The sequence below is a fragment of the Mastigoproctus giganteus genome, chromosome 5 (assembly GCF_048544385.1).
Source record: "Mastigoproctus giganteus isolate SK-2022 chromosome 5, ASM4854438v1, whole genome shotgun sequence".
NCBI lineage: Eukaryota > Metazoa > Arthropoda > Arachnida > Uropygi > Thelyphonidae > Mastigoproctus > Mastigoproctus giganteus.
The window spans coordinates 58,766,664-58,787,654 of NC_143579.1; the positions used below are offsets into that span (position 1 = coordinate 58,766,664).

At 36.3% G+C, this 20,991-nt stretch overlaps 1 protein-coding gene and 1 pseudogene across 1 annotated transcript in view; both read right to left on the reverse strand.

Annotated features, from left to right (window-relative positions):
* LOC150085424 (tetraspanin-9-like) overlaps positions 1–19,656 on the reverse strand; it is a 104,607-nt gene extending 84,951 nt beyond the window's left edge. The window contains exon 1 of the mRNA XM_090373225.1: positions 19,256–19,656. Within this exon, the coding sequence (XP_090229351.1) occupies positions 19,256–19,315 (60 nt within the window). The 5' untranslated portion in view covers positions 19,316–19,656. The remainder of the gene's footprint in view (positions 1–19,255) is intronic.
* Positions 14,348–14,508, reverse strand: LOC150085425 (U2 spliceosomal RNA; annotated as a pseudogene).
* Positions 19,657–20,991: the final 1,335 nt, after the last annotated feature.

A 20,991-nucleotide genomic window follows, 5' to 3' on the forward strand; every position in this document is an offset into this window, starting at 1 on the left:
CAGGCTGCTGATGCGAAAACTCCATAACAGTGAAACAAATATTACTAATATAAAACTGAGGCACATTATATGTTTGAAGAATAAACATATAAAAAGTGAAATATGACTAGAAACAATTGATGTCTTCTACAATACGACCGTTGATCTTAGAAGGAATAGCTCATTGTTAAGATGAAAATATGAAATTCATACAAAGATGTACGGATTCTCACGCAGCTATCAAAAGTCCTAGTCATGCCACGAGAAACAGGACCATACCTCCTCTGAACTTCATTGCTGGCCACAATGCACTCCAGCAACTGGCGTTCTTCAAGTGTCCTTCACACCAACATATATCTGATCGGAATAGCTAGATTCGTCACTCCACGGAACAGAGTTTCACTGTTCTATGGACAAATTATGGCATTCGTTGCACGGTGCAAGATGAGACTGCCGATTGCAATTAGTGAGCTTTGTCTTCAGCGCGGCCGCTCTATATGAAAATCAAGGCTGTGGAATTCCGTATGCAATATATTGTTGGCGCCTTAAACTCTTGTTTGATGTTTGCAGGGATGTCTGAAGAGATTGCCATACTATACCTTTTAAGATATCGTATTGTCCCATTGAATGAGCTTCTGTGACCTTCCTGTGCGTGGTGGACAGTAGTGGCCCTGTCACGCTTCAATTTCATGATACCCATCATCGACAATCGACCTCAGATAGCGTACACAGCAGCAGCAATTTCACTAATCCACAAGCCAATAATAGCGCCCTTTTCGAAATCAGTCATCTCTACTCTCCATGCCATGATGAGTAACTTTTATAGTTCATACGCCTCCTATACTGTATACCGGCGTGAATCACTTGTTCATCTGGGAAGGTCCAGTGGACTGCGGTATAATTTTTGGAGAGTAGTAAGCATGCTCAATGTACCTTGATGTAATGTTAACTTTTATATTTTAGGATCCATTGTTTATATTTTCTTTTTTTAAATCTTAACTTGGCAATAAAGGATTTTACATATACAATCTATTTCATGTACTGTTGACTGATGTATACCCCTCTAGCTTGTGGTCTTATAAGTGAATAATGTTGTACCAGTCACCATTTTGTTCTTTCTGGAGAAAGAAAAGTAAATTAGCGGTAGTGCATGTGCTTAATACGTGGAAGAAATAAGTTCCAATCCGATTACAAAGCCTCAGAATTTTTGTTTTAGAATTCTTGCACTCAATACTAAACTAAGGAATATTTCTTCTGGAGTTTCCTGCACTTCAATTCACTAAAGGCAACCTCCCACAAAATGCAATTTATAGTAGTTACAAGTTCCTTGCACGTGTACTTTATTAAAATGATGGAAAACAGTTAAAATACAGTTAACTTTGGACGATTACATCCTCTCCTACCCGTAGAACACAACTTGGGGTCCAATACCATCGGGCATGTACGACATGCTCTGATGAGAAATTTCGAGTCACCACCATTTTCCCTTTTCTCCCCTGCCAGAACGTTCCATGAGTCGCCAACTGCTTCCTTGGAAGAATGGGCTGAAATACTCAGGATCGTAAGCACTTTCATGAACAGAATGCGAGTCCATTGGAAATGTTTCAGAGGTAATCATGCCAATGTCTACAACATTCTCTGCTAGATAATTTTCAGGTAAGCATGAGCTAATTTGCATATTTCAGAAATGAAATGCCTTATCCACAAGTTCGCAAATGATGCTCTCAAGTCATATGACGTACTTCCACACCAAATTTTATTTACTTGAATCTGTTTTGCACGTACACGCCAAAGATAACTTGTGTCCACCAGCGTAGTTATCCAAAGCAATCTCAAACGCTGTTGAAACAGCATTCTCTATTAACATCGGGTTATTAAACACCACGCACGCCTATATAGCAGTTTTGATTAAGATAATACACACTGGAAATAAATTATAGCTTCGCTTCCTCGTGACATTTATTTCCATTGTTCAAACTACGATAGCACTTTTTTCCCCCTTTATCTTCTCATCATTAAAAGTTTAAATAAATGTCACAAGAATTGCGCATTATTTCGTGGCTAGTAACGTTTTGAATCACTATGATACTGGTATTCAATACGTCGCTTCGATTTTTTTTTTTTTGCCCTCCTTCCTCTTTCAAACATATCGAAGGATATTTGAGCAGGATGTAGTGCTAACAACGACCACTCGTCTGCTCTTGTTACTGCCTATAACGAACATTCCCAATCGTTATCAATGCGACAGTTTCGTACGCCAGCAAGTAACATCCCTTTTTCAATTTTTATTTTTTAGTAACCGTAATTTATAATAAAATTTAAATAATCTTTTATATCATTTAATAATTTTAGTTGCACAATATTTTATTATTTAAATCCTATCTATCTTGTAGACATGGTATAAATCCTATCTTGTAGACATAGTGTAAAAAATCCTATCATAGTGTTAAAATTAAGCATTTTATGCAGGAAATCCTTAAAACCAGCATTTAATCTTTTTAATAACACGACTCAACCAATAAAAATGTCTCGCGGCCCGCCTATAAATAATATAATACATATACTCCTTTCTTGCTCAGTGTGCCGAAAAGGACTTATTTTTATTCATACGAGATGTAATCAAAAAGTTCGGGAACTGACTTTGCACCTTAAAACAGCGACATCGTGGCAAAGTTGTGACTTGTTGCAACATGCTCGTTACTATGTGTAGATGAAATGAGCATAGTAGCGACATGAAGCATGAATAACTGTGGAACTGAGTACTAGATGAATACCTGGTACAACATAGTATGGACATCATGGCTTATAAGGATGACCTAGTGTTCCTTGTGGGGGCACTCCCGCAGGGAGCTAGAAAGCAAGGAAACTCCCTGCCTCTCCCAACTGCTATCATGGGCAGACTTGCATAAGCTGGAAGTCTCTGCGCAAAAGTCTGAGGCTGTGCTACCGATGGGGCGCCTCAGCTGATTTTTTTTTTTTTTTTTTTTTGGTAGTTGTTGGCGCATCGGCTTCTGTGACCATAGTGCACCTAACAAGGTTTTTTTTTTTTTTTTTGCAGTACTTTGATCCAAGCCCGAGGCGGGATTCGAACCCGCGACCTTTTTTTTTTTTGGCGCATGCCAATTATATTCGAGAGAGAGGGTGAAACGGATATATGCCAAGCTCCAGCGAGTCACCCACATTGATTGGGGCATAAAGGGAGAGATGCTCCCAACCTCCTTTATGATAACACCTGTGTCCCAATCATGACTTACGTGGTTGTGGCTTGGGGAGGACGTGTTGACAACTCGCACGTCCATAGTCCTCTCTACTCAGCGCTTTGCTAGGCATCACTAGGGCTTGTAGAACGGTCGCCACTGGAACGTTGGTGTTCTCGCAGGGATGATCCTCGCAGAACTGGTAGTGGGGAGGTCCTACCTCCAATATGCTCTTAAAAAAGGAGTACCTAGACAGATTTTGGGAATCCGGTCGTGTCGGCGACCAATGGCCTCAACATCTGAGAGGAGGCGAGTCAACGATGAGCTGGAGACTATACCCAATGGAACAACTCTAGGAAAGGAAGACACTTATTCTCCTTTATTCCTCTGTTTCCATCGTTGACCGACGACGACGGCCCTGGCTTCAGTTTGTGTTGTTGGCCTGCTCCTGACGGGGCATGGCTTGAGGCTGCATCGATGGGGTTAGCTCCCTCAGAAATTTGCTTATTTGGGGAGCCAGAGACTGGCCTCGACATTGTGCTTGATTGTCCTTGTTATGAGGACTCAGGAGTGAGGGACGCTCGCTCTTCAAGAGTCTCTTCTGGCTGAGCTCTTTGGTAGCTTGGAGTTTTTCAGATTTTCTGAATTTGTGTTTAATGTTATTCAAAGAAGAACAAACTTGGTTAGACAGTAGTGTCCTTCCTCTTCGTTGCGCCTCCGTAGCCAGGTGGGCAGGAGCAGCAGTGTGTAGCACACGCTTCTTGATTAGACCGGGGTTCTAGCCCGTGACCACCAAATACGGAGGATGCGGAACGGTCAGGGAATGACCACCGCATATCCCCGGAGCAACATGGCCTTAGTTGCTAATGCTCCTAAAAACCAAATAACAAACAAACCTTCCTCCTCATGTAGTGGGGGGGGGGGGGTGGCTCATTCCCGCCGCGAAACTAAATGGTCGCTCTAAGGCAGATTAATTCCGTTTTGTTTGTTAATTGAATTTACCCAAGTGGAGTCTTTGTGTTTGGTTTTCTGTTTAAAGACACAGATGAGAACTAGTAGCATATGGGGTAAAGCCTGGGTGGCGACTGGGTTGGCAGCTTACTCAAATGACTCCCTTGAGTGTAATAACTACGCATAGCTTCACATTCGTCTTTATCGTCTGCAATACTGCCAAACTTTGCTTTTCGTACAACCAAGTTGTATATTTGATAGTGTTGATGCAAAAAATAAATCTGCACATTTAGAAAAGGAATTCGGTAATATAACGTGATTTTGGGGCTGAATATGGTAAGCAGTCATCATATAGACTATCCCGTTAAAAATACACAATGATATTCGTTGTGTTTCCCTTTTCCCCTATTATAAGCTTATGACCCATGCTGTAAATTCTCTCGGCAACAAGAAGGGGAAAGGGAAATGAGTTTATAATTATGGGGCCCATAAGGAGTAACTTAATAGTTACTAAGGGTGTGACGGAGTCTTGTGTGCTTCGTAGCAGCTTGAGACAGTCATGAAACTCGACAGTATAAATACTTAGGGAAAGCAGATGTAGAAATCACCGTGGAAGAAAACATGGACAAAGTATATATAAATATACACTGCAATATGTAGAATGAGTGACTAATATTTTATTTTATTTATAAACCATATATTACATAAAGCTGTTACCTTAATAATCAATTTTAAGAAAAATATCAAATGTGAATTTCACAAACCTCACTAATATTAAAAATCTCCGACGAATAATAAAATAAACTCTATAGTCCTTAATCTCTCTATATTTGTATTCGAGATACCTGGAAAAGTTAGTGTGAATGAAACAAAAACAATATTAATAATATTTTATGCAAAAAAAAAAAAACACAACACCTTGCGATCCTAACAAGTTTGCCGATCACCTTTTCTGAAGATTTTCAGAAATGCAAAATCAGAGAAGTCCTACTCTACAACCAAAGTTGTAATATAAAAAGTACTCAGAGTAACTTTCGCATCAAACAATGACGTCTTTTATTGTCTTCGCAGAGACAGGCTCCTTAGAAGAACGTGGGAAGTATGCAGACGTGGAGGGGAAGGGATACCCCATAGCATGCTTTGTAATTGGTGTCAAGAGTTTCCGCTGGAAAATCCCAGGCTAGCCTGAAACACGATATTGGTAAGGAAGGTATTGTTTTTCATAATAAACTTGAATAACCTGGTCATTCATTAAAGGAGAACAAATACACATATATATATACAGATAGCCGATTGTAAAGTGACAAGGGTATGAAGCCTTCAGGGGCCGCCTTATTTATTTTCTTTTAGAAGGGAGTCAGTTTCTACAAAATGATGGTCCGAAAGACCTATTGTCAAATGACCAGAAGCTTTAGCACTCAGAAAGCAATGTTCATGGATTTTTTTCCGGGACTTTCCATCTGTCTTGATGTTAACTGAATGCGTATAACATAAGATAAAAAAATATATACTGTATATACACATTTTAATATAACAAAATGTTAAAACTGGCGAAAATTAAAATTATAAAAAAATAAAAAACCGTTACAATTGAGTATATAGAGCGTTAGACAACTATCATCCTTTTGTAGACCTATCTGAAAAGAGGTCGATGGCCTACATGTAATCAGATGAGGTCCAATTTCCTGGACGGAAATAGGCACCAACAACAATCGGTCCAGCTGGGAACACCCATCCAATTATTTCACACAAATCAGAGATGCAAAATGATATTGTTAAGGGGGACAGAAAGATTAAGGTAGCAATTTAATAACACTGGTCTTTGCATAAAGTTCATACTATGCAATATGCTAAGCATTGAAATTAATTTACCACCAAAATTGGCTCACTAAGTATAGCGTTCTGTCAAAACACAATACAAACAATATGCGATTTACTAGGTATCATATAAGTAAAAAAATTTAATTATATATATAATTTATCTTAGTGGAACTTCCTTTCGGCTCGTTAATTTGAAGACTTCCTTTAAATAACAGGTCTGTCGGCAGAAAGGCTTTTGATTAAATATAATTTGTGGCACAATTTACGCGCTTAGACAAGTTTCCAAGTAAATTCATTTCGTTTTTTTTTTTTTTTTTTTTTTTAGCAACTACGCAGTCAACAAGACTGTTAAACGTTATTTCGGCCGAAAGCCAATAACGCTATGAATTAATTACACTACTGTATGGAATGAAAACAGAAGTCTACTCAAATTTATCTTCAAGATCCATTTGAAAATGACACTTTACTTCTGGGCATTCGCCATATTGCACATTCATTCCTCCAATCAGTGCACGGCAACAAACATAATATCAGTGCTTCAGCCACATTATAAAATATATGGGCCTATATGAAAAAAAAAAACAAAACTCAGATTTCTATTCACCCGATTTTAATGAAGTTTGAGAAGGCACGACAAATATAAGGGCCAAGTATAACATTTCAGGCAAAGCCATCCTCTGAGAGTCGAGTCGAGTAGACGGACACACGGGGACGGAAGGATATGGTGAAGACTACAGGCGCGTTATGGATATATGCTAACGGGCTAAAGAGGTTTCATTGGTTCGTTTCAGCCATGTAAATAAATAAGATCTTTATTGTACAGTTCACCGGTACACGCAGGTACCACGACCATACAATACCCTTCACGGCACCATACCAGGGGTCATGTACAGATCAGGAACGCTTTGGACCCCTTACGTTATGATCTTTGAAGAAGGGGGAGGGAAGGGTGAGTAATCTTGCTGGAAAAAAGTGTATTCGCGTGGTCCTCATTAATCTGTATCAGTTGAAATATAGATGTGCGCATTCGAAGAAAAATCTATCAGGATTACTCATCCCATACTCATTGATATCTCTGTAACATTAGTTTCACCACTGGTATTTTTTCATATTTTTTATTTATATTTTCTGAAAAACAATGTCTCGCAATAGTTTAATTGTTGGACAACCCCAAACACGAGAGGTATTAGAACCTATAGTACTTAGTACTGTGCTGGGATTGGAGGTTGAGAGGACTAAAGAAGATATTTATTGACATTAGACTTGAACTTCTGTAGACTGTAATTTTCAGGAAATACGTATGAAGGGTAGTCTCCTCCATATTTACAAAATGAAGGATCGACTTGAATTATTTGATGCTAATTCCATGTCTGACCTTTGAAACACAATAAGTATCATCATTGAGAAGCTGTTTCCTTCAAAGTAGTGTATATTACATTTTTTTCTGGATATTCTGAATATATTAACATGAAGATTATTTATCAAAATAAAATAAAATAATAATAGACTTAAAGATCATTACAATCCAACTTTTATAAAAACTTAATCGAAACGTCTTTTGAACTTCTCATCTTAAGATTTAAATTATGACTAGATTGTTCATTTATTTTGGTTATCCTTGCACGATTCTTATAAATCTTCTATGATTTCAGCAGAAAGCTGCATGAATGTTTTTATACGATTACCACTTAAATTTTTGAAGGTTATTTCTATAGTCGTAAAGCTTGATACCATGATTTATGAAAATGGCATTCTCATAAATTTCCTGGTCCTTTAAATATTATAAGTGAATTCCATCACATATCATGAAACCAAATTACCGAAAACGCTATCATAACGGCCAGAATTTAACTTATGTCTTGATAGTTCCAGTGGCGAGTAGCATTTGAAATGTATTGTCTTTGTGCGGATTACAGAAGGATTTGTCCAAATATAATCAGCTTATTCGCATCACTGAAAACCAGGAAAGGCCCGGTTTCCTCTGGCGTTGATAGTTCGTGATGCATTTCAGGTATTCAGGGCAGAATCGCAAACCGCCATTTCCTAATGTAAGCATTCACGCATCGATGTCAGCATGATAGGCACGGTGGAGGGTAAATTGAACCGCTAAACGAAACGGGGAACTAACGTCAGAATGTGGGAAAAAAAAATCTTTTTAAAATAAATTTCTTAAAAGAACTAGTTAAAACACACACACAGAAATATTTCTCTCCAAGTGTGATGCGAAATCGCGTTATTAATAATTTTATAATTATTTGTCAACCTTTTTTCAGCCATGGAACACCGTTGCGAATCTGATATTATTACAATTAGCCATATGGTGCAAGGAAGCCTGAGGCTTTTGCTGCACCAGCCAAAAAAAAAAAAAAAATTCCTGAGTTACCCTGAGTGAGAGAGAAGGGAATCATCAAGAAAGAGAAAAATAATGATATCCAGCTCAGGACCCTGGGTGTGCCAAACCCATAACTCAATCAGATGCGAGCCCCTGGAGTATGTATGAAAAAAGTTTCCCGTTTTAATGAAATCTGGGAAGGCTTGACATATATAGTTCTAACAGGGTGAAATATACAATTTCCTAAAAATCCACCGACTGAGTCGAGTTATTACATGCGGACAGACAAAGAAATAACTGTCTGATTTCTATTGGTGCGATTTTAATGAAATTTGGGATGCTTGACAAATATTTTTAAAAAAGGCACAAATTTTCATAAAATCCATCCACTAGGAGCCGAATTATTACATGCGGACTGACGAACATTGTGTTACAACAGGCTTATTACATACAGTATATAATAACCTGCTAAAAACGATTATAACACACACACACACACACACGGTTTATCGACTTGTCAATACAAGGCAGCCAATATTCAATCACTAGTCTCTGCAGAAGTATTTGAAAGCCGACATTACACACTGAGTATCGAATTATTGAAGAGATTTGTCACTCCGTACGTGCCTCCATTCGTGATGAAAATAACAGTATATAATAAATAAAAACTTTCTGTTTATACTCTGGGACAACCACATGGTCAAAGGAGATCACAAAATAGAGGGAATACAAGTAACAGCACCGTATTTAGCAGTCACGGTCTTGAACCCCGGTTATTCAAAGCACGTGTACTTAACGTACTTTGTGCCTGACCACTCGGCTACAGCGGCCATTTATACATTTTATAAATTCATATAAAACGAACTTTGCTTTTTTTTTCAGTTTCCTTATAAAAACAGTACGAAATACCATTTTTAAATTGACTATGTTCGTAATTTATGCTGAGGTGTCATTACTGCAACTTGGTTTGATGTGGTTAGAATAGATGTTGCAATCAAATTTAACAGAAATTTTAGAAATTCACTTTAGAAATCGATTAAATTGACGTATTTTAGTTCATTGTGTAAACATTGTGTGTATCTGTAAGCGGTCCCAGTGGTTCCCACAAAACCGCGAGGTGTGTCACTCTGAAGAAGCAAAATCTGCCAAGGTCAGATGAGGGTGTGAGCAATGTGGATATTGTGAATAGTATTGTTCCACTGGCCACTTAGTTACTGGAAAGCCCCATCACCAGGAAGGAGCATTCCAGCATCCGTCCACGGCACGAGGAGCCGGGCAGATCAGTACAAGGACGCATGTCCCCCAGCACAGCAAGGAGGGAGAGAAACGAAAAGAAATGGGGAAGAGGATAGGGATAGTAAAGTGTAAGACAAGGTTGAGACCACAGGGAGGGGGTCCTAAAGACGAGCAGGAGGACAAGAAACGACTAGTGGGGAACATCCTAATAGAAAGATGGCATGAAGATAGCAGAAAGTCAATAAGGCAAAGAGGTACAGAAGAAGAGAGATCGCCATGACGCAGGCAGCATTTAGTTCACGTAATAACCATTATTATAGTTACTGATAATTGCAATAAACGCAAAAACTGTTTTAAGCTATTATTATTGACAGGGCGGGCGCTAGGCTGGACGTCGCCCACCTGAAAAGCTGAAAATGGGCACCCCTGCATTGCAAGGCGGGCGCCCCCAAACATATCAAACTTCATACTAACACTTTGAAACGGCGCCCGCCTTCAATGCAGGCTCGATTCCGCCGACCCTGATTATTGAAGCAGCACGCGAAGAAGGATTCAAACTGGGATTTTTATAAAAAGTCGCAAACAAGAGAAAAATAAAAAAAAAATATATATATTACAGCTATGGTTATCACCACTTTTAGTAAAGGTGAAAACAGCGTCTAAAAAGATGTGTGACTATCGGTTTCACCTATCTACAGCTTACGATTTTTTTTTAGGTAAGATATCGGATAAATTAGAAAAATTTGACGCAAAAGAAAACTCATTGGAAGGGGACAGATCATAGCAAGAAACCGTTATTTAAAATATAATGACACTAAATTGAAACTGCGTACAAAATGATAATATACAATTTATAAATTAATTTGGCTCCACAACTTTTATCAATTTTGTATTGAAAAAAAAAAAAAAAAAAAACATCTTTCGCATACCCAAATAATTTAGAGGTACAGTATTTTTAAAATATAACAAAATAAAGTTGTTTCGTATATGTCCGGTAGATCCAAGATTTATTTATTTTACAAACTGAGTAAATACTGAATTTTGAATGCCAGTCTGTCAGGGTCAAACCAAACACCTGGTAACTCTAATTGCTACCACATGCTGTTCCCTAGTTTTGCACATGTTTCTCTTGGTACTCAGGTTTATTTTATTATACAATCATAGAAAAAATTCCTTAGTATATAGCGAATGAGAGGAAACTGTCCATGGTTCGTAGGAAATTCCATACAGGGTTCGTTCAGTTTGGTCTATCAACCGCCTACACGTAATCTTGCTGTTTAGAAACCATGGGAAGGGGTAGTGGAAATTACTGGGAAATTTCCCGGCGTCCCCACCGGCTGGCAGAATAAATCGGAAGCTGGTTTGTCTGTTGAACCAGCTGTTGCTTCAACAGTTTTCTCTTATTCTTTATCATTTGAAGTCAAAAAACACAAATAAAAATGTAACATACACTCATGCCTAAAAGTTTGAAATCACAGCGTATGACAACGATTTTTGTTATTTTTTTTTTTTAAATTAGCTATAACAATGTACGGTTGAATATAAAAACAAAAAACTTTTTTTTTTTTTTTTATTAAGCACTGAAAAATTTACAGAAAAAAAAATACTGAAATGATTAATATTAATAACTATACTGATTTTTCATCAAAATATACCCTTGCTATTTTACCACTGCCTTACACAGACTTGGCATTCGGGCTATTAATTTTATAATAGCGTATAATTTTTTCCTCCCTTGGGAATGCTCCCAAGTTTTTTTTAACCTAACGCCATATAATTTATTTATATTTTTTTTCCCTCTGAAGTGGGGCCCCGAGAGGAATCTTCCTCACCGCTTGGTAACATCGGGTCGGACAGAGTCTCGAATTGAGACGGTACGTGCACAACTGAGACTGGCCCATCTTCCCCTGGTGTGGACGTGTACTCAGAATCATCTCTTCAGGTGACTGACGCTTCTGGGTAGCCAAGATGCCAGAACAAAACATTTTACTATTCTTCACAGAAACACCAGGGGGATTTGAACTGACGCTCCAGAAGCCGCCCTTTAACGAACTTGACAGTCTAGAACTCTAGATGATCCTATAAAAGCTCAATTGGGTTTAAGTCAGGTGATTGGGGCGGCCACACCACAATTTGCAATGCCTCTCCCTCCTATTGTTTAGTTGCTAGAAAGTCCATACACAGCTTAGACTTGTGCTTTAGGTCATTATCGTGTTGCAATATAATTTCTTTCACAAAGTCCAAGTCCAGAGGATAATGCATTGTGTTGAAGAATGTTTTAATAGCCTTCATTTCTTAAAATTCCTTCAATCCCGACGATGTCATCCACTCCAGAAAAACAGAATCAACTGAAGGTAATGATGGACCACCACCGTGAGTGACTGTATGCACTAAAAAGTGGCACCATTTTTTTTTTTTTTTAATCGATCGTGTCACAAACTACGTTTGGATTTACAAATTTCAAATTTGTATTCGTCCATCCAGCATACGTTTTTCCACTCTTCAATTGTCCAATTTTGTTGGCTCTTAGCCCAAACTAACAGTTTCTTTGGATTTTCCAGTTTTTAATAAGGGTTTTCGGACCACTTACACGACGAAGTTTTACGGTGGATGTAGAAACAAGAATTTCTCTGTTCCAATTGAACTGAACTCGAATTGTAGGTGCAGTAAGTCGTCGATTGCGTTTAGAAATCAGTGTTTTGGTTTTATCTTGTGCTTTTGTTGTTAAGCGCGGTCGTCCTGATCGTGGTTTACAGTGTATTCTTTACACCGCGGAATGGTAGTTTTTACTCCTTTAAATGAAACACCTAGTTTATTGAGAATACTTCTCGTGGAATAACTTTCTTTATACAGAGTTATAATAGTACCTTTTTTTTTTTTTTCATGGCAAGAAAAAAGGCACTCAGTTCCTTATTTCTTGCCATGCTTATCACGAAACACCCAAAACCACCACCAAACACTCTTTCTGAATGACTATGTTCAATTTTATAAGTTACAGCTCTTACATCTCAATTTATATTATTGCAAAACATTCTAGAATAATCTACAACCGTCTATAATATTGAAACAATACTCTGACTCTAGATCATCTACAACAAGGGCCGGCTTTAGGGTAAGGTCGAATAAGCACTGGCCTAGGGTCGCAAGGTTTAGAGGGCGCCAACACCGTCTCCTCCTCCTCTCAAAAACAAAGCTCGCAAGAAAAATCAATGTGGCCTAGTGGCGCAAAGTACCCTTGAGCCGACCCCGTCTACAACGTTCTACCACATTTAATACTCTTCTATACCTTTCTGGTATAGTCTCGAATATTCTAGAAATTTCTTTAAAATATTTTAATAAAAATTGTTAAACAAGTCTGTCCTGTTTTAATAAAATCTTTTGAAAATTAAGAAAAATGGAACGTGATTCCAAACGTTTAGGCGAAAGTATACGTGTAGAAACGACACTTGCTTTGTGTCGTTTATGTTTGAACCCTTTGGTAAAAACGTTCGATAATCGTAAATGGCACATGGTAAAACATTACACTGCACCATTGTTACTGTTCAACTTCCACTGTGGGTGACTTTGCTCTCAGTAAATGTTTCAAATGTAACGGCCTTGACCTCTATGCAATGCAGTTTTTCACGTGGCATTGTCCCCTTGCGGCAGAAAGGTTTCGGATTTACTGTTATAAATAGATAAGATCGTGTCACATTTAGTGTCGTTATTTCAGAGCGCAGATGTTAATTAGCTCTTCTACGTTTGTTCAATGAGTGTTTCTGCCAAAGTAGAAACCTGACATGTTAAACGAACCTATCCTTCATAAACACAAATATTATGTTTATGAGGCAGTTTGATTAGAATCCAAACTGTGCCAAACACAAAAATCTGCATGTCAGTTTTAAGTGTAAAATATTGTATTAAAACGGTAAATCACTATAATCGGTATATCAGACTATAAATTTGATTGGGAGTCAGTTTTTTTTTGTCTTACAATATAATTAAATTTCACTAAAAGCACTAAATTTCACTTAATTAACTTTGCGAACTTGATCTTGTTCTGCAAATATTGATAGGGGAAAAAAAGCTTAAAATCCCTACAGATGCTATCGGGCTTCTTTTCTCAACACCCCCCCCCCCTTCTTTTTTTTTGTAAGAGATGAGTCAACATATGCCGAGAAACATTTCTTTACAAGAAGAAGAAGAACCGCGATTAAGGCCAAATTGCAGTAAATTGTCCGGTCAGCGAACGTTGGGTGCTATCACAGAAAGTTAGTACACTAATTGACCTCACTTTATTTCGTTAAAACGTCGCGTGTCGAGTTATATATATAGTCTGTGTGTGTGTGTATAATACTGTATATATCTTTTTTTATGGCAATTTTTCTCTACTATTCTGTCCATGTGCAGGCCCTGTACTAGGCATGTCACTGCAAATTATGGCAGTCGATATAACAGAGCCCAGCTTTTTTTTTCTTTTTTTTTTTTTTTTGTGGTGGTGCGATGATTCGACCATGCGATATGACTATCACTGACCATAGAGCCTAGTCCCAACAGCCAATCGGAGAGAGCCCAGGAAATAAACCCAATATCAATATGAGTCTATATGACACTCCGTAAAAGCAATAATTAAAACTATCTTACATCTTTAAAACTAATTAAAATTAAATAAATTTCCATTTGTATGCTGTACGGCCAGTACCAAAGGAGCTTCCAACTTTATTGTAATCCCCTCTGGTCTCGATTAGAGTGCACGGTCGCAAGTAAGGAGGTTGCTGGTTCCAGCCGTTACGCTGCCACAAAAGATGCACAGCCCATTGTGAACTGTGGCACTGAAAAAGACAGCTGCCCTTAATAATTCAGTACGTATGCAGACAATGAATATGTAAACTCGTAAGCCTCTGCCATCTAGAGAATAAAATGAAATTTATTTTTTAACTGTTTCATTGCAGCCAATATGGCATGCAACAATAACACTACACTTTGATCTTAGCCAAAAGGCCGAGAAGTGATGCAATAGTAACATTAGGCCGTGCATTTTTTGTAACATCGTATGCACATAATAGACTAGCAATATACTGTACGTATTGTAGTTTACGTACCTCACCCCCAGGCCACAACCAGCCTTAAGAAATAAAAGTAATTACTTAAGAATTGCAGTCGAAAGACTGCGTACTATTTTTTGTTGTATCTATTACAAAATGTTAAAATATTGTACAAAGATAACATTAATGTAAAGTTTAAACTTTTTTGAAGAAACATCAAAAATATGCAAAAAGACGGTTTTACAAAGAATTAAATTCAGATGGGTGAAAACTTTTTCGCCATGGCAATCATTTTATGTGTGCAGATTGTATTAACTGATTTGAACTGGTGAGGGTAAACACAAGGGCAGATAAAGCCATCTTTTAGTGGAGGGAGATACAGAATGAGTAAAGGCAGAGGAAATTTGTTCTGTTTACACATAATGAAAAAATAAAACATGCAAGAACATGATTTGGAATAATCATAAAGGGTAATTACTACAACTAATCCCGTTACATGGATCTGCCATGGATAATCAGTAATTTTGAATGGCTGAAGTAAAAAGAGACGAAATGCATCTCTTTGAAAAAGCTGGAACGGCGCTACTCTCATTTCTCGCTTTGCAGTTTGAAGGTCAGTCTGCCCGATGAGTCGTTTACTTAATGCGTCATGATTAACAGGGAAATTACAGCTGATGTGTATATCCCCAGCCTGGTTCTAACCTCTAGTTCTAGGAATGCACTAATCTTTAAGCGAACAGCAGTTTCTAAACCGTGAGAATTAATTTAATTTTAATCTTACTTAATCACAAAATTAAATGCTCTTTATTGCTACTACTTGTGATTTACAGAAGAAGACTAGTCAGTGAGTCTTTCTTGAGATATAACGGACATCTCAATCAAGTTCTTATGTTTTTAGTTATTTGTATGTTACTGAAAGTCCAGGCGGGAAATTAACTAACCCTTTCCAACCCCTCTCTAACGAGGGCCATAAAAAATAGTTTAGTTGCATGGGGAGAGTCATAAGCTACCCATATTGGCGATTTTACCCCGATAGCATTACAATCGACATACATTGCACTCTTGAGTGTTCTTGGATCTCCATATCATGTGATAAGACAAGGTTCCTAAACATGCAAACGCGCTGGAAATAAAAAATTAGTTAATTTGAAATTTTATTTAGGCGTTTATAAACGTGACAATAAAATTTTATTCGTTTAAAATATGCAATAAAGATCTATATACTGTATACCCTTTTTGCAGGTGGCAAAAGAAATTATACAAATTTACATAAAAGATTGCATGCTTATTATTTGATTACTAAAAGTATAGAAGTTTTAACTAAGCAAGGAGGCAATTCGAATACATATTCATAATAATTAATTTATTATTTAATTCTAACACGCTCCCCCCACTTTTGTAGGCGATTTTATAAACGCTCCCCTCTATACGAGAGGGGGGGGGAGCGTTTCGAAAACGCTTGAAAGAATACGCCAACAAAAAAAAAAAGGAAAAAAAAAGTTGAACCCCGTGTTCCTGAAGACAACAAATTAGTACAGTATATATATATATATATATATATATATATATATATATATATATATATATTTATTTATTTATTAAAAGGCTGGAGACCCCGATATAGTCATTAAACAGGATAATAAATTTACTCAAAAACAAAAATGAACGATTAAGTAAAAACAAATTTAAAATAATAATTCTTTGTAGTATATATATATATATATATATATATATATATATATTATGTGAAGTAAAAATTAGGCAAAAGTAATAAATAATAAATAAATATGGCTATGTAGCTATCATTAGAGGCAGCAAATGCACATCTTCCACATGATGCCTAATTATATCTGATAATTAAAATAAATATGATATTTAAAATAAAAACATCAGCCAGTAGTAGTTGAAATGCAGCGATTCCATGACCATTATTGGCCTCGTGGTCCTCTGTCGATATGGGGCATGATGGTCAGTCTATTATTTTGATATTTTAGTTTTTTGGTAGTTTCTTTAACCCTTTTTTGGTGAGATTTCACGTCTTTTGGAACTGGTACCTTCGAGGGGGTTCCGCTAAATTATTTATAATTGGCATTATTTTAAATTTACATCATGTTTTATTAATTGGGATTAATGACTTAATTGACTAAATTATATAGGGGATTATCGACTACCTTTTTGTCCTATTATCTCTACTTTCCCTTCCCTGTTTGTTTATTTTATATTATTTTGCGTTTTGTTTCGCTCTGCATTATTGCCGTACTACTGGCTGATGTTTTTATTTTAAATATCATATTTTATTTTAATTATCAGATATATATATATATATATATATATATATATATAACATAAATAGGATGCTTAGTTTATTTCCATACCAAGACAACAATAAACCCACCTAATTTAAATTAAGATTATATAAATACGGATGAAAAAATATATATAAATTGTAACTGGGTGGGGTATTTCGTAAATGTTGGGAAGCAGGCACATTTCCTTGGAAATGCCTACATCCACGGTGGAAGATACAATCTTTAGACTCACATGATATATTGAAACGATTCAACTTCTCATACACACACTACAGTAGTTAAATTACGATATTCTAATTAAAATGTACGGTCGAGATTCAGTACCCAATATTGAATAGTTACCAAATGTACAAAACAGCTATGGCTAAATGAACTCAGTATAAATTAATTCGAAAAGAGCAAAAATAACTTTCATTTAGAAATGTGTTTTTTTACAAAAGCCTGGATATTTACGTGTACAGAACTGCCTTTTCTTACGAAGATTGCTTTGATCTAACTCACCAAATGTGGAGAACTGATATACTGTATTCTGTTTCTTTCAATTCGAATTTAAGTAAATCTGAATTTAAATAATACAACTTACAGTATTTAAAAAGAGATTTTATACTAAACAATAATATTACAATAAATATAAATTACTGAATGAATGCTGGAAAAACACGCACCTACGCATCGAGAATGGTTAAGGTGGCAGCTAACAAGTGATGGAGTGACCGGAGTTCGTGCCTAAAGCAAATACCAAGAGGGTGACGAGATGCGAAATCTTAAAATGCCTGAATACGTTTCAAACACTGGGAATTGCGACCTATTTTTAACACATGAAATTCAGAGAAGCCAAGTCAAAATAAGGCATTTGAAGCATTCAGAACCAGAAACTCCCTTTACTTGTGCCCGTGTTTAAATTATTATTTCTTTGATTTAAAAATGTTACCGAGATGAACAGCAAGATTTACTGACGCACCTCAGTTGCTACCTACTTGGATCGCGAACAATCTAAAAAAATATTTTACTAGACGTCGAAATGTTATATTTCTTAATTTAATTAAATCACTATATTACCAGGTGAACGTAATTAATTAATTATAATAGAAAAGCTGAATTAATTATGAAAGTTATTAATTTTGTTTGCACACAGATAACAGCAATTCCGGACAAATATAACGCTTGCTGTAGTTTCAGCAATACGTTCAAAGTGTTAAAATAATAATTAACTTTGATTTAATTATGGTGCAATAACCACATAATTTCCTTTCTTTGATATTTTCTGTTATATTTTAGTACGTTTCACACAGCAAACTATAGCCACGAAAGTGTAGTCAGTTCCAAGCGTAAATCGGTTATTAAAAATTAATATATAAAGTCTCTGAATTTATTTATTTTTTAAATTTAATTTTGAATCTTAAACAAGAGTACAGTCAAACGACTTTGATCTACAAAAAGTATTGAAGATATCAACTCTGCTATAGGTCTACACTTCAATACAATACGGAAAATTAAGAGAAAAAACTCGATATTTCAAGACCTTTCCCCCAGAAACCCCAAACTAGAATCAATATACAAATAGCCTTTTCCAACAACAAAACTAAAAACACTTTATAAAAGACATTTGTAAAAGCTGAAACGGAAATCGTTTTTCCACTCTTACTAAAGTTGTATTACTATTTTAAAATTTAATTGGAAGACAATCTCAGAAAAAAGAAAACGGTGTCTGTATGTTTATTAACTATTAAAATGAAGAAAGCAAAATTGCATTTAATTATTTAACATAAAAAATATAGGCTTATTTATATTAAAGTTGCCATAGTAGCAGCGATATCTCTTGGCAAAAACGAAGTATTAAAACAAAATAGAAAGTACTGAGAATGTTAAAAACTACAAGATATGTTTATACTAATTATGTCATAATTTTAAAAATCGCGGTAAATTTATTTTGGAAGTTATTTTGCTATTTTATTTTTGAATGCATCCTAAGAAATACTTAACAAGATTAATTAATATCCTAAAAGCAGCTGAGGAATAGACCTGTCCTAATTTTTCTCCCGGAGTGCTTACGTCATGTAAATAAACAAAACGAAATTTTGAGGTGGGAGACCTGCTAATCTTGAAATCCGGAAGGAAAGGAGAGAGAGAGAAAAAAAAAAAACCACATACAGTAGGTGAACTTGTTGCTCCTCAGAACAGCTGATATAAGCTAGAGCTTGTCTACACTTCAAGGATGTCGGAGAAAACAGCTTTGAGTAGCACGGGAAGGTGTTGACGCACGAATTTTAATACCCCCTTCACTAGCACTCACCCTTTTAGCAATTAACGTAGGTTGTTTATGAGGCAATTCTTTTATATACATACACCTCCAGTGTCTGGAGGTGTATGTATATAATAATGTTAAATAAAAAAAACTGTACTCACCCACGTCACGAAGGACAGGAAACAAACGCTGTGCCGGGCGCATCCTCTCATCTTCCCCATTTTCCTTATTATTATTATTTTCCTGGGTACTTTAAACTGCAATTTCCTCAAAGATTTTCAGATTTTTATGGCGTTTGTTATGATCATATCATTCGAGAGGTGGGAAGGGATACTTTCTTAGCAGCACGATAATGAAATGCTAATAACCAATTTACTACAAAGTCGACGGGCACTGTACCGTACGTGCCGCTTCCCTTATCGTTTGGTACTGTCGTTTCACTCGCTGACAGCGTTATCGCCTCCACGGAATTATGCCCACACTACCGAAGCAACACACCAAACTGAGGCGGCTTCTTGAACGAAAACATTCAATACGCATGCGCTTGGAAAGTTAGAAGCAAGAGTGCAGCTAAGAGGTCATTTCCTCGAATTATATATACTAAAGAGGATATGAAACAATTTGCTACACTATGCATCCGAGAGGGGGAGCTTTTGTTCATTTATTTCCCCAAAGCAACTATCGAAGAGCAAGACGAATTGTCACATGATCATTGTCAACCAATTGCATTATAAAAAAAAAAAAGCATTAGCTACAGGTTCCAACCACAAATTTCAAAGCGGTTCCTTTTTAATTAAGTCTTTTAATATGTCAATTTAAAATTAATATTTCGCTGATATGATGTTAATAAAAATTATTCAATAATGATTATTTAGAACTACAGTGATGAATAATGAATTTTTATATTTAAGTTAGTTTTTTGTCTTTGTTGTGAACACAATCTTACGAGTTATTTATGATTGACATTGGTATCCTTGTAAACAGGACCTTGACTGGTTAAATTCCATGTTTCGTAATGAGATTGCTTCATTTACTTAAACATAGATTAAAAATTCCATATTCTGAATACAGTATGTCACCACATTTTTATTACTAAAAATATGCTTTAAGTGGTAAAAAGGACAAAATTTTATTATACAGTATTGCTTTGATTGCCTTTTAAAGTAAATTAAAAATATACGGTAGCTAAGAGGTACATTATGACTATGATACTTATTTTACTCAGCAGAGCAGCATAAAGTGTTAGTTATTGTTAGTTTCTTAGTAAAAAAAAAGAAATCCATTTATTAGGCAAATATGCCCATAGCAGTAAGACCTACTTGTCAGTATAGTAACTTAGTACTAGCTGAAATGAACTCAATTCGAATCCTGGCGAAAATATTTTTCATGGTCTCCTCATTTGAGTTACTCGGTTCTAATGAGGAGGTGAGGAGTTTTCCACCATGAGTTATTCAGAGATCTTTATCTTTCCTCCAACAGCAAACCAGGCTGGAACGCACATGCCTACATACACGTACCCTTGCACATATTAGATTACATGTGTTTTATTTTAATTAACAAATAAATCTCTTCTAAACTGACTTCTATTATAATATACTACGAGACAACACATATCCACACGCCTTGACCACAGCACTGGGAAGGTTAAGCGCATGCTGTTCTTCGAGGCCTACCCCAAATGTAATTTATTTAATTTCCATGCTGGTTACAGTTATACTTCTAGTTCGTCACGTACTAAACTTTGTGCTGTGGTAACCGAACAAATACCTCAATACTAATTTAACGCTAGGTATTAAGTTTGGCACTTGGTGGAGCTGGCAAACATGAACAGCTAGTTCGGCAACTGGCAATCACATCAGCAATAGGGGGAGTAATTATCTACGTTAGTAGATAATTA